Below are 13,035 nucleotides of genomic sequence, written 5' to 3' on the forward strand. Positions count from 1 at the left end.
CTCCACCAACTTAGTCTCAGAGATGTTTCATACAGAAACACCAGGTTATTGGGCTATGATAGATATTACTAAAAGCAACAGGAGGAAAGAGAACAATGGGGAAGACATGGGAAATGTTATTAAAGCCAATGTTAAGGTGAGATATTTAATACAGGACCCCAGAGGAGAAACCAACAGTGGCTATGCTGTGTCAGTATAGACACTCATCTCAATGGCAAACATTACTTGTTAAGATTGCTAACAAATCAGACTTACCAAAGAGGTGAAGATAGTGAAGTAAAATATGAGCAAACTGATTTGCACATTCAGTGCCAAACTTAAAACTTAAGAGAAATGTCTGTCAGACTTTACAGAGCTTCACACCCAAACAAATAACATTAAAAATACCTTCAACACATCGACAACCATCCTGCAACACCCGGGCATACATCTCCACTTTGGACTGAGATAGAAGTTGGTCTCCTGTCAGGTATGTATTGTGAGATGAAGCAATATAGTAGTTACAAAGGGGCTGATCCATATCCTGGTGGACTTCAGAATGCAACGGGTTAAATATATCACAAGCAGAACTGCGCATGAAGCTGGTGAAACCTTTGAACAAAAAGAAACAGTTTTTCAAGAGTGCAGTGTACCTGGACAGATTAACCTTACTCGAATACACAGGTTGATAAAATAGATACTATTTATGCTAAACTCTGTCAGTGTTAATCTGGCACCCAAGAACTGCTGTGTCAAGTGGGATGAATCCACCATCCTGAGTATCTGAACTACCGTGTATGGTTTGTCTATTTCTTTTGCAAGCTCCTTTGGGCGAGGGCATAGACCAAATTCATTGCTAGCATCAACAGGAGTTACACCTGCTAAAGTCAATGGGCGTTCTGACCATTTATGCCAGACAAGTCCATCATTTTCTCCTGGTCTCTACAGCATCACATGCACTGTTGTCTCTCAAGAAATATTAAACAAACTACAAAACAGACAAAACTGAACAATGTAGTAATATGTTTACAAATCCATGCCTATCAAAACCAGCAGCATTTGGACAGCAATGGCACTGAGCTAAGGAATTCATAAGAAATCTATTAACAAAGAATAGCGGAGGCAGAAATTTGGATTCAAGTGGTAAAATATGAAAGCTTAAATAATGAATGGCAGCAACATGGCAAGACTAAGAAAAGCATAGATCTGCAATCCCATTATCAAGTCTGTGTTCACATCATATGTTTCCTTCATGCCCTTAAGGAGCATATGATGGAAATCTGTGTGTAAAAATTCTTTGAACCCCTGGCGAGTTTCTCTGGGCCAAATCTGATGCACACACTTAGGCAAGTGCTGTATGCTAAAACTGTCTCTTATGGGAATGTTTTTGTTTGAACTGCAAGAGACAGAACAAAACAGCTCGTCATTGTTTCCATTAGAATTTACAAAACTTCCTTTCTTCAAATTATTTGATAAGATTAAAAATTATTTATCTTAATCTAAATACCACTGCAAACAATCAGGTACTTTGTACCCAAACAATGACTCGCTGTCATTAAAAACTGCCCTGCACAGATGTGACCCTCAGCAAGCTGATATTTCCTGACTCCTTGGGATGCGTTGTGCAGTGGGGGAAGGGATGTCAGTTGCCTCTGCAGCCACATCCCTCTTTCCAAAGACCCAGTCATTTCCCCATTCCTCCAATGGGGAAATGACTGGCTTGGTGTAAGGGAGGGAACGGGAGCCTCGTGTTGGGGGTGTGAGGCATCGAGGGGATGCACATTGTCTTTCTACTGGCCCAGTGAAGATTATAGACCAAGAGTGATATATCCTGGGTGCCATAGGATGGTCGTTGCCTGGAAATGAAACCGATCCAGCACACCTTGTGACCAAACAGGTGTTCCCACTTAGGGTAATTAAGAGCCATGGCAGCACCTGGTCCATGTAAATAGGAAGAGAGCTGGTGAGTCAGGCCTGCTTGAGTGCACAGACTTGAGGAGCAAAGGACAGGGACAGGGGCAGGTGAGAGCTGCCTGAGAGAGACAGTCTGCAAGGAGTGGAAAACTTTGCAGGCCCTCACTGGGCAGAGAGGCTAGTGCACTGACAGTCCTGAGCTAGAAAGGCTGAAAGGGCTGAGAGCTAGGAAGCCAGTGGAGGGGCTAGCTGCTGGCCCTTGCTGAGCCACAGAGCCAAGGCTGGAGAGGGCTGAAGGCTGAGAGCAGGAGAGGGTGATGCCTGCTGAGGCCTGGGAGTGAAGTGTGGTTAGAGATGTCAAAGTTGCACTGGAGAGCTAGAGCATGGTGAGAGATCCCATGATGAGAGATGCTGAAGCCGTGCTTGGTATGTAGCATGTACCATCTGGACTATGCTGGGGAATTTGGGACTGTGCTTATGGGATTTGTGTTATAGTTTATTTGCACAGGATTTTCTCTTATGATAAATTAAACTGCTAAGGCTATTTTTATTCGGAAAGACTATTTGGGCTAGTCCTGGGGACTCTGAAGGAGAAAATGAGGCAAGTGTGTCTGTTGTGCTGTAGCCTGCCACAGGAGGGCGCTCCAGGAGGGCAGGCAGCCCTATGATACTGGGATAATATTACCTCTTCCATGGTGCCTTCTTCACCAGTGGGATCCCTCTTTAAGTGAGATGTCGGGACAGCTGGAGCCAGAGTAAATGCCTGGCAGCTGCTGGGAAAGAGGTATGGAGGCACGGGGCCTGCAAGGGGATAGGCCTGACCTCCTGGAGATCCCCCAGAATTCTGTACTGGTAACCATTTCCTTGTTGGAACCCACACTAAATGCAACACTGCAGGAATGTTCCAATAGGTCACAATAATGTGAAAACGACCTAAATCCAACCCTAGCATACGTGGACACAATTCCCGTTTAAATTAATAAGAGAGCTATCACTTATGCCAGGGATGAATTTGGCTCCTAGGTCTCTACCATATCCTGACAAGGAATCAGAGGGCTTGATTCTGATATCATACCACTGTGACTCCACTACATCAGTGGAGTTACTGATTTACACCAGTGTAACTGAGATCAGAATTGGGACTAGAGTTTAAATAGCTAACTTTAGAATATGGAATTTAAAATGTTTTAAAGGACACAGCAAACTATTAAGACCCTGAATGTAATTAAATGTGAGGAGAGTGTTACTAAACCTAATAGGAATAGAAGTGTTTTCGAATGTTTAAAATGCCACAGCTTGTTGCTTTGTTTTGTTTTCTTAATTCTAGCTTAAGTGAATTGCCCAGAGTAACAGAATTTATGGCAGAACTATGAGGGTAAATCCAGGCCTGCTGTTTCCTTGCTCTGCTTTAGCAAGAAGATGATTCTTGTCCCTACAAAATCCACAAGCAAATTAATCTGCTCGTGGAAGTTACCTTCTGGGCTAATTAACCGACCATAGCACTTAAATTATTTCAATCTAATTCTGAAAGATTTATTGATACATGCAGATTTGAATATGGTATTAAGTTGGTTTCAGAATTAATATACCACCTGCAGCCTTGTTTTTGCAAATGAAAGGAGCAAGTTTCTAAATCTTGTAAGAAAATACTCTGGGCCCCACTGCGTTCCCTGCTGTCACTTACATGAGTGTAAATTAATGGACCACTGTAGAGTGGTTTTACACTAGTGTAACAGCACAACTGGCCCATTTTTTACATCAATGAAAATAGGTTATGGTATAAACAAACACAAATAAACAATTAGCAATAAGAACCCATACAAATGTGTATGCACTCTTGTTTTAAGATGATATTGGAATCACTTGCAGTACAATTGTGGCTGGTGGTACAATACTAGTCAAGTATTTCAACCTGTTGTTCTCCCATCTTTCAATCCATAACTTATTAAAATACCCCCCAAACAATCATGTGGTGCCTCCATATTAATCTGTTGTAGTCATCAGACATTAAAAACCACATCAAGGAAAATGTTGTTAGAACTCTTCCACTCTACTGCAATGGAAATAAATTGGGAATCAGACACTTTACCTTCTATCCCCAGAACATTTTGCTCCTTGTTTTCTTCTGAAACTTCAAACTTCCTTATGATGTCAAGGCAATATTCTGTGGTCACATTATTCATCTGCACAAAAATGACAGCATTGGTGAACATATTTTTTCTAGTATGTGACCAACATGTCAAAATATACTTCAGACCCCTGTGTCTGGCTGAAAACCTTGTGATCAAACACTGAACTCAGTCAACCGTGAATAAGACACTATTCTAAAATGACCTTTGGTTTTTTTCTGGGGGGAAGAGGGGGAAGGAGAGGGGGGAAGGAGGGTTGGTAAGTCTCTACAAGCCTCATGCTCTTTATCCTTTAACTTTCAGGATGAACATGGCAGAGAATTCCTAATCACAACTGTACTGGTTGGTTTAAGAGCTGAAAATTTGCAGGAAAAGAGTCTTTAACAGTTTGAGTTCCAATATTATATTAGTAAGTACAGAGAAAGGATTGATACTGATATTTTGAATGCATTTTACTTTAAAAAAAATCTGATTTTTCCTCACACCTGTTTTCGACAATTAACTTCACTGCTTTCAACAGTTACCTGTGATACACAGGAGATGTGACAGAAGGATCTGGTCCAGAGATAAAAGTCTGGCCCCACTGAAGTCAGCGGGAGTTTTGTCAGGATTTTTTCCTAGTTATCTCTTTTCTATAATGACAAGTAGCTTTTTTCATACCCTAAACTTAACAGAAGGGAAGTGAAAAAATGGTTAGGTTAGGCATATTTTTTCCACAAAAATGATACTATAATATTTCCATAAAGCTTCTCATTCTTCACCAAAGTTAGTTCAAACACTGGCTTTGCACAACTTCAAATTAAAACATCAATCATACTTCAAGCAAAAGATTCCAGGAAGATTGATATTTTCTTTCTCAAATTGTACCTAATCTGTATTAAATATTATTGCTTCAGGCAAAGGCAACAAGGCAGATTGCTCAGTGTAGTAGGTTATTTGCTATTCACGGTTCAGATTCAAAGAAATGTTCCCTTGGTGGCTTGTTGCTCTTCCTTCTCGTTGGCTGGAGGAATTTACTTTCTTTTGGCTGGCATTTCCAGTGACTTTACTACTTCTATAGCCTTGATTTGCTTTTCATCCTCCCTACCATTGTCTGTAGGTAAGCAGGCCCAAGTACCAACACTCACCTTTGTGGAGATCTTTTGAGGAAGGTTGAGATCCTTGAGTGGAGCTCTTTAAGGGCCTAATTCTGCCAGGTGCTGAGCATCTCCCAAGAGATGGTGAAGGCCCTGACTCCCATGACCACTTCTCAAGAAGCACTCAGCACCATACAGCATAGGGCCAAAATGTGAAAGAAAGTGGAGGGGGGAGGGGAAATCTTAATGTGCAAACAGTGCCTGTAAGCGTCATAATGGGAGGAAAATAGATAGTGATATTAGTAGATATAACATAAGATCGGCCATACTGGGTCAAACCAAAGGTCCATCTAGCCCAGTATTCTGTCTTCTGACAGTGGCCAATGCCAGATGTCCCAGAGGGAATGAACAGAACAGGTAATCATCAAGTGATCCATTCCCTGTCTCCCATTCCCAGCTTCTGGCAAACAGAGGTTAGGGACACCAACTCAATATGGACAGAAGTGAATTATCCTAGCTAGTGAGAAGTTCACCAACTGAGAGGAAGGGACAGAGTCTCATCTACTATCCCCAGACCTATGTGCACTATTTAAAACTAGCAGTAACTTGGGAAACATTCATGTTGGTAGCAGTAATGGAACCTGAAATATTGCTGGGCTGCACACGCAAATGGGCAGGTCTGATATTCCATCTAGTAGAGGGCAATGATGTCTCATTGCCTCTTGTAATGGTGACTTAACATTCTCATATATTAGAACAATCCTGGAAAGATTTACTCATATGCTTAACTCTATGCACTGTGAGCAGTCCCTGTCAAGGAGTTACCCACAGTCATAAACATAAGCATGTGCATAAGTCTTTACAGGATCAGGACCAGAGAGAAGCCACATCTGATGTTTCTGCTGTCAGTTACAGCAACTTTATGCTAGGAAAATCCATTAACTGCCATAAAGTTACTCCAGTGACTGAAGTGAGAGCAGAATCACTGTCAATATTTGCCACTTCATCAATGACTGTAATACTAAAGTACTTTCTGTTCAGTCAGGAAGGTACTGCAGTTACAGCAGGTACCTAAGGATGTTGAGATTCTAGTGATACACAGAGAGAGATATTAATCCTGATGTTGCTTTGACACTATTTCTTTGGATCTCATTTGAAAAGAACCTTGGCTATTGAAATGCAAATTGTCAAGCAAAATGAGATGCTATTATCTGCAGGCCTGTCTCTCAGAGGTTTACACGTGTTCACTCAACCACAAAAAGTAGTTCTCTAATGAGGTTTTCTGGCAACTTTTTAATGCACACAAATGCAACTGCATAAAAGTTTTCCTGGCAGAATTTGATCTTTATTCTGCACCAGGAATCATTTCATCTTACACTGCTATTTGATTTTTTTTAAAGTCCAAATAACAATGGTACAATGAGGTCTCCCCTGACAACACAGTCCATAAAGCCAAAAGGATCTGATGTCATTCCAGCATGAGGACGTTGGAAAAGTTTGGCAAACTGGTCATCCAGATCTTCTCAGATGTCTTCATAGACCACGATAGCTGGCTTTATCAAGAGCTTCTGCCAGGTTGATACAATCTATGTAAACATCTATACATTGTCCCTTGGTCTTCCCTGCAATTTTGGAGTAGATAAGGTCATGTTAATAGTGCCCTATTGTGATTGAAACCTACTTTGTGATTTTTTGAGTGTAGATGGTCTATGCCAGTGGTGGGCAACCTGCAGCCTCCGGGCTGCATGCAACCCATCAGGGTAATCCGCTGGCGGGCCGTGAGACAGTTTGTTTACATTGACCGCCCACAGGCATGGCCGCCCACAGCTCCCAGTGGCCGTGGTTCGCCATTCCAACCAATGGGAGCTGACTGGCCATGTGCAGTCCATGGGCCACAGGTTGCCCACCACTGGTCTATGCTCTCTGTATGTATCTATAACACTGAAGAGATACCACAGTCACTTTGAGCTCTTCCCCTCAGATACTAATGATATTGGTCTCTCTTTTAGCTATTACGATACTACTTCTGACTCCCAGGTACTGCAAAGAAATTAGAGGGTGAGTCAGTGTATCACATCCCCACTTATAAAGGTCAGCAAATGTTCCTGGGCCTCCTGGATTTTTACAGATTTCATGGCTGCGATGGTTTTGCAAACATCTCCAAAAGCAGAAGTTATCCAGGGTTATTCTGCACCACCCATTGTTTCACATGATATGTGATAAACCTGTGGTAAAAATGGATGGTAAAATGTTCACACCATTAATGCATGATGCATACCTTTGTCAATAAGGCTATAAGACACTTCTTCTAAGGACCACAGGCATTTGTGGCAAACTGTACTAAGCCTAAAAGCACAGCTAGACCATCCAGAGTCCCGCATGTCACTAGTAATGTCCCTATTTGCCAGTATTGGCTCCAATTCAAGAAAGCACTTAAGTATGTGCTTAAGTCCATACGCAAGACAATGCTTAAGCATACACTTGAGTTCTATTGATTGCTATGGGATTTAAGCCTATGCTTATGTGTTGCTGTGAATAACATTTTCCTTAATGGGGACCATTTTTTGGGACTGCTAGATGCTACCATAATACATTCAGAAGTGTGGCCCCATTGTGCCAGGTGCTGTTCAAACCCAGTGTAAAAGACAGTCCCTGCCCTGAAGAGTTTACAGTCTAAATGGACAAGAGAGTCAGACAAAATGGACAGACTCAAACTAATATCAAGCAAAATATATGCAAAAACTGAAGCAGAAAACACAACCAGAATGTCAAATTATTAAAGTGAGGGAGACTTCTGCTGAAATTCTCTTTCTCAACCATCATCATCATCAATTGTGTAGATGAGAAACGTATCAGGTTGCGCAGAAGACTGAGGCTGTCTGACCATGTGCCTAAAGTCTATTCAGTCTCCCTCTGCACAGAGGTGCCTTCTACACCATTAGCAGGGTTTCGACATTCCTGTGTCTTTTCCTTTGCCTCTGCCAGTTTTGAGTGAGCACTCAGTACTCTAGAGGAAGCAGGCACATTTACCTTTGCTTTACTGGGGTGCGTAATGCAGGATGTACAGCTAGATCAGTTACAAAATGAATCCAACTGGCAAATGTTTATCCAAATCTAAAAATTCCAAATACACACTTGTTATTCAGCATTCATCTCTCCTTTGGTACTATACTTTTCTTTATTTTTTGGTTCATACAGTAGAAAATCTTTTAACCTATTATATTTGATTTTTTCCTTTAACAGAGCCTTTATAAATCAGCTCCACTGAAATATGATTACGTTATTAGCACACTGCTTCACACATCACATCTAAGAACATTTAAATGTTAAAAAGTCAGGGTGAGCAGATTGCCAAGCATGTTAAAAACTGGGGTTGTAGTAGAGGTTTGTAGAGGTTTTTTTCTTCATCTTTTAATAAGCAGAGATGGAAACAATTATATTATCAGCTGATTAAATTCTATACTGAGAGATGCATAAACTTTAATTTTCTATCTCTCTTGCTGTTTTTTCTTAGTTATGTGACTAGAATAATTTCAGAATCGCTACATATCAAAGATTGTGTTTCTATAGTGCTGCATTTTTAATATATTGGATTAGCTCTAAGTACTATAACACAAGAAGAGTAAGATTTTGATGGCTATTCTCAAGGCACTTGTCTTGATAAATATTTTAAAATTACCCTAAATGCACTGATGGTTCAACCTATAAAGAGTCTTACATGTAAAATACAAAAACTGAAATGTCTGAGATAGTAGGCATGACGACACAAAGGTTAATCCTGAGACTTCAGTTGGCCCAACCTTGCACTGTAGTTATAATTTCTGTTCTGAGTTAATGAGATTAGTTTTGATGTTAGTGTCTGTTTTTTCTCAGGGTCTTAAAAATATAATTTGCCAAGAAGGTGAAATAAAATCTCAGCACTCTACAGGCATTGAATTTTCTTGGTTAAATAGAATAATTGGCCAGTGTTTTTGAGAGTTATGCACCAGAAGTAGCATCTGGTTTAGTGGCTCTTCCTTACCATGACTTTTAATGCTAAAAAGTAGAAGATTTGGTATTTCTAAGAATTTTCACTTAAACTTTCATGCCAAGATGCCAGTAGAGAAGCAGGTTTAACAGGTTTTGAACAACAGCTCCAAGATTTTAAGATGAAGTTAATAACTTTGTCATAATATGACCGTCCTGCCCCTCTCAGCCCAACCCCTCACAATTGGTCCTTCTCAGCTGCATTACAGAATCCTTAGAACAGCGTTCCTAAAGATTGCTCAGGGTTTTCAGTGCTTCAGAAGAAGCAGGGTGAGCACTGGGTACATTTGTTTGCAGTGCTCCTCATGTCTGAGAGAGACCGGCTGCACATGACTGAGCAATTTCTTTTCTGTGGAAGACAAAGAATGGGAAATGGAGTGTGACCCGCGAAGACAACAACTGGTGAGCATCTTGGAGGCTGTGACCCATAAGCTGAGAACTGCTGTTCTCAGCTAGTGGAAAGAAACATGACATTAGTGGATGACATGCAGGTTCTTATGGACTAAAGCTTTCAACCAAACCTCAATACAAATACCGAGCATTGCTAGTATACTGAAATAACTATACGCTGTAATCATAGGACAGAAATGTCTGTCAGCTCATACCTCTCTCCCTCCAAATGTTAGAGAGAGCACAGGGGATGGCTCAGTTTGCTTCTTAGAAAATTTTATTTATAACTCTAAGCTAAACCTGCATCATGAGAAGCCTACTAGAATTACACAGGATAATAGAAATGAGAACACTTCACTGGAGAAAATAACTGATTATCCAAGCTCAAGTAGAGGTTGCTCTTTGATTGTAAAGGCTATTCCTAGCAGAGCCTTCTTTCATCACAAGCTGTTGAGAATTACCTTTTTCATCATTTCCACAGGCTCCTTGATGTCTGTGTGGCAGTGTTTGCGTGTGGAGTAGGAATGAAAATGTCTAATCTAGGCAAAGGCTACAGCTGTTAAGGGACAGGAATCCCTTCACTTGTGCTCTTTTAACTTTAACTTGAGAGAGATGACACAGACTCTCAATTCTAATTAAAATTTACTTTCATTAAATTGTAAAATGCCTTCTACATGAATGGTAATGTTTGAATATAGGCATATATGGATACATCAGTTACTGAATATGGCTAATTAATACTGGAACTTAAATCTTTTGAATGTAGGGATTTATACGCTGCTGATGAAAGACTGATTTTGATGCAGGCATCTTTCTTTCAAAAAACAACCCTCTACAGGTTCAGCAAGATGTTGTTTTTGAGTATGTGAACAAGTCATCTGTTGGCCTAAAATAAAATGTCACAAACTGGTGACACTATCACCTGGCTTGCAGAGGAGAGAGTGGAAGGAGGATGTCACAGTCCCTCTGGGAAGGATCTTAGTAAACTCCACCATCCAACAATCAGATGTTAGCAAAGCAGCAGCAGAGTGATGAGTAAGGCTCCATGTTTGTCACGGAGGTCACGGATTCTGTGACCTTCCATGACTTCTGCAGCAGCCCATGCGGCTGGCCCGGGAGCCGCCTGAGCAGCTCGGGCAGCCCCTGGGCCAGTTGCACCTGCTGTTACTGGGGCAGTCTCAGACCCCGCAACCCCCCAGTTGCAGGAGTTTGGGTGTAGGGGGACTCAGGGCTGGGGATTGGGGTGCAAGGCGGTGCTTACCGGGGGTGGGGGGCGGGGGCTCCCTGGAAGGGCGACAGGAACTCCCCTCCCTCAGCTCCTAGCTCCACTTGCTGCCTTCGCCTGCAGCTCCCATTGGCCACGCTTCCCAGCCAATGGGAGCTGCAGAACCGAGGCTTGGGGCGGAGCGGAGACAGCACGTAGAGCTAGGAGCTGGAGGTCGCTGCTTCCCAGGAGCCGGGTAGGTAACCTGCCTCAGCCCCACCAACCCCTCCCCCCCAGCACCCATGGCATACACACCCCCGAGCACCTGCAGCACCTCCAGGGCCATCCCCAAGTTTTAGTCAGGACAGGTCACGGGCCGGGAATTTTTGTTTACTGCCCATGACCTGTCCATGACTTTTACTAAAAATACCCTGGACTAAAACGTAGCCTTAGTGATGAGATGTAGGATGACCGAAAAGGGGCACGTGGAGATCAGGGAGAGCTCTCTCACGTAACATTCCCATCACTCATCAATAAGCTCCTCATAGGGAAGAGGGAATAAGATAACAGGAAGGGCAGTAGGGGAGCAAAGAAGTTGGGGAAAGGAATGCAACGCCAAGAGTGTCCATCCTAGTACCAGGATACCAGTTGGTAGGTTTGTTTCAAATGAGTAGTGATGAGGTAGACTTTGCTTTCTCTCAAGAACTAATTCTCAGAATGCAGAATCAAAACACTAGATTAAATCAAGCAAAGGATATACCTTACAATTAAGCAACACAAATAAGCACTACAAAATGTCAAGTAAACAGAGGACACATACTTATCCCAGGTGGGGATTTTTTTTTTTAAATGAAGTCTGTTCTGCTACCCACCCCCAAGAATCTCTTCAGTTGTGTAATAGTGAGACAGAGGCCCAGCATGTTATAACTGCAAATCAAACTAACTGGGCATGAAAAAATAAGGACAAAGTGAAGCAGTCTGTGTACAATCACTGGTATTACAGTGAATAAAACACAGCCACAACAGCAGTCACACCCAGCATGATTGGCCTCTGTCAGCAGCAGTGTGCCTGCACAGCCTGCGGCAGGTTATGAAAGTCACAAATTGGGCTCTACAACTGTAAATGGATATAAAGACCATAAACACATGCTCTTTAGTAACAAAGAGACAACTAACTTCAACCATCACTGCTGCATAAGCCATATTAAAGCCACTCAAAATTCTTCATCAAAATATTTCTTGGCAAAAAAAATGATTGTAACTAAAATTTAAAAATATTTTATTGAAATTTTCCAGTTTTGAGAGAGAGACTTTTTCAGTAGAAATATTTGATATTTTTCAGGAATTTTTTTATGTTTAATGAAATTTTGTGGCTTGTTTTCTTCCCTTGAAAAAACCAAAAACAATTTCTGGGAAATTTAGAACACACCAAAAAAAAAATGTAAACTTCCTGATAAAATACATTTTTTTAAATTATCTCTATTACTACCTGTGATTATGTTGACCTCTAGTGGTTCTTGTCTACAAAGGACACTATTATTATTTATTTGTATTCTGGCATTGCCCACAACATGCTAGGGTGCTGTCCGCACACTAAAGATAACTTTCATACACAAACATCTTAATTTATTATATGTATGATTGTAGCCCTTAGGACTCCTAGCCATGGATTAGGACCTCACTGTGCTAGATGGTGTGCAAACAAAGAACTAAAAGACAGCCCTTGTCCCAGAGAGTTTACAATCTATCCATATTTAAACATGTGAGTAAAAGTAACCTGATTTTCAGAGGTGCTCAGCACCTGCAGCCCTTATAGTCTTCACTCTGAGTTGCTGGTACTCAGCAACTCTGACAATCAAGCCGCCTTTTAACTAAATGCCTAAATGTGGATTTCGGTGCCTACATTCAAACAATCTATCATAGTCTCTGACCTGAAGAGCTCAAATACAGAGATCTGTACATGTTTTATAGCTTATCTCTAATATTTTTTAAAATAAAAAGATACCAGTGCCCTACCTGGTAAAGGCAATGAAAACATAGCCTGTTACAAGAAGAGAACTGCTGAGTACTAAACTAAAATTTACACACAAAGAAAAGCCTTGTAAGTACCAAACCAAATCTCACAAAACTGTGGATCTCTCTTCAAAAATCTTTTAAAAAAAGAAGCCCTGTACAAAGAACATGGATTTTTAACAGAAAAAGTTGTTATAAAGATTTATATTTCTAGGCACACTGCCTAACCCCACTCTCACATAGTCAAGTCAGAATTCAAAACAGGAGATTGTCATAATGTAATACTCCAATAATATTAATACTG

The 13,035-nt window shown here is 41.2% G+C and overlaps 1 protein-coding gene across 3 annotated transcripts in view; it reads right to left on the minus strand.

Annotated features, from left to right (window-relative positions):
* Positions 1–13,035, minus strand: part of PLCH1 (phospholipase C eta 1) — a 147,217-nt gene that overhangs the window by 49,590 nt on the left and 84,592 nt on the right. For all 3 annotated transcript variants that reach the window (XM_026649951.1, XM_026649950.1, XM_026649949.1), the window contains exons 6-7: positions 3,983–4,076; positions 388–591 (exon numbers count right to left, since the gene is read on the minus strand). In XM_026649951.1, the coding sequence (XP_026505736.1) occupies positions 388–591; positions 3,983–4,076 (298 nt within the window). The remainder of the gene's footprint in view (positions 1–387; positions 592–3,982; positions 4,077–13,035) is intronic.

The sequence above is a fragment of the Terrapene carolina genome, unplaced genomic scaffold (genome assembly GCF_002925995.2).
Source record: "Terrapene carolina triunguis isolate 2854851 unplaced genomic scaffold, T_m_triunguis-2.0 Scaffold88, whole genome shotgun sequence".
NCBI lineage: Eukaryota > Metazoa > Chordata > Testudines > Emydidae > Terrapene > Terrapene triunguis.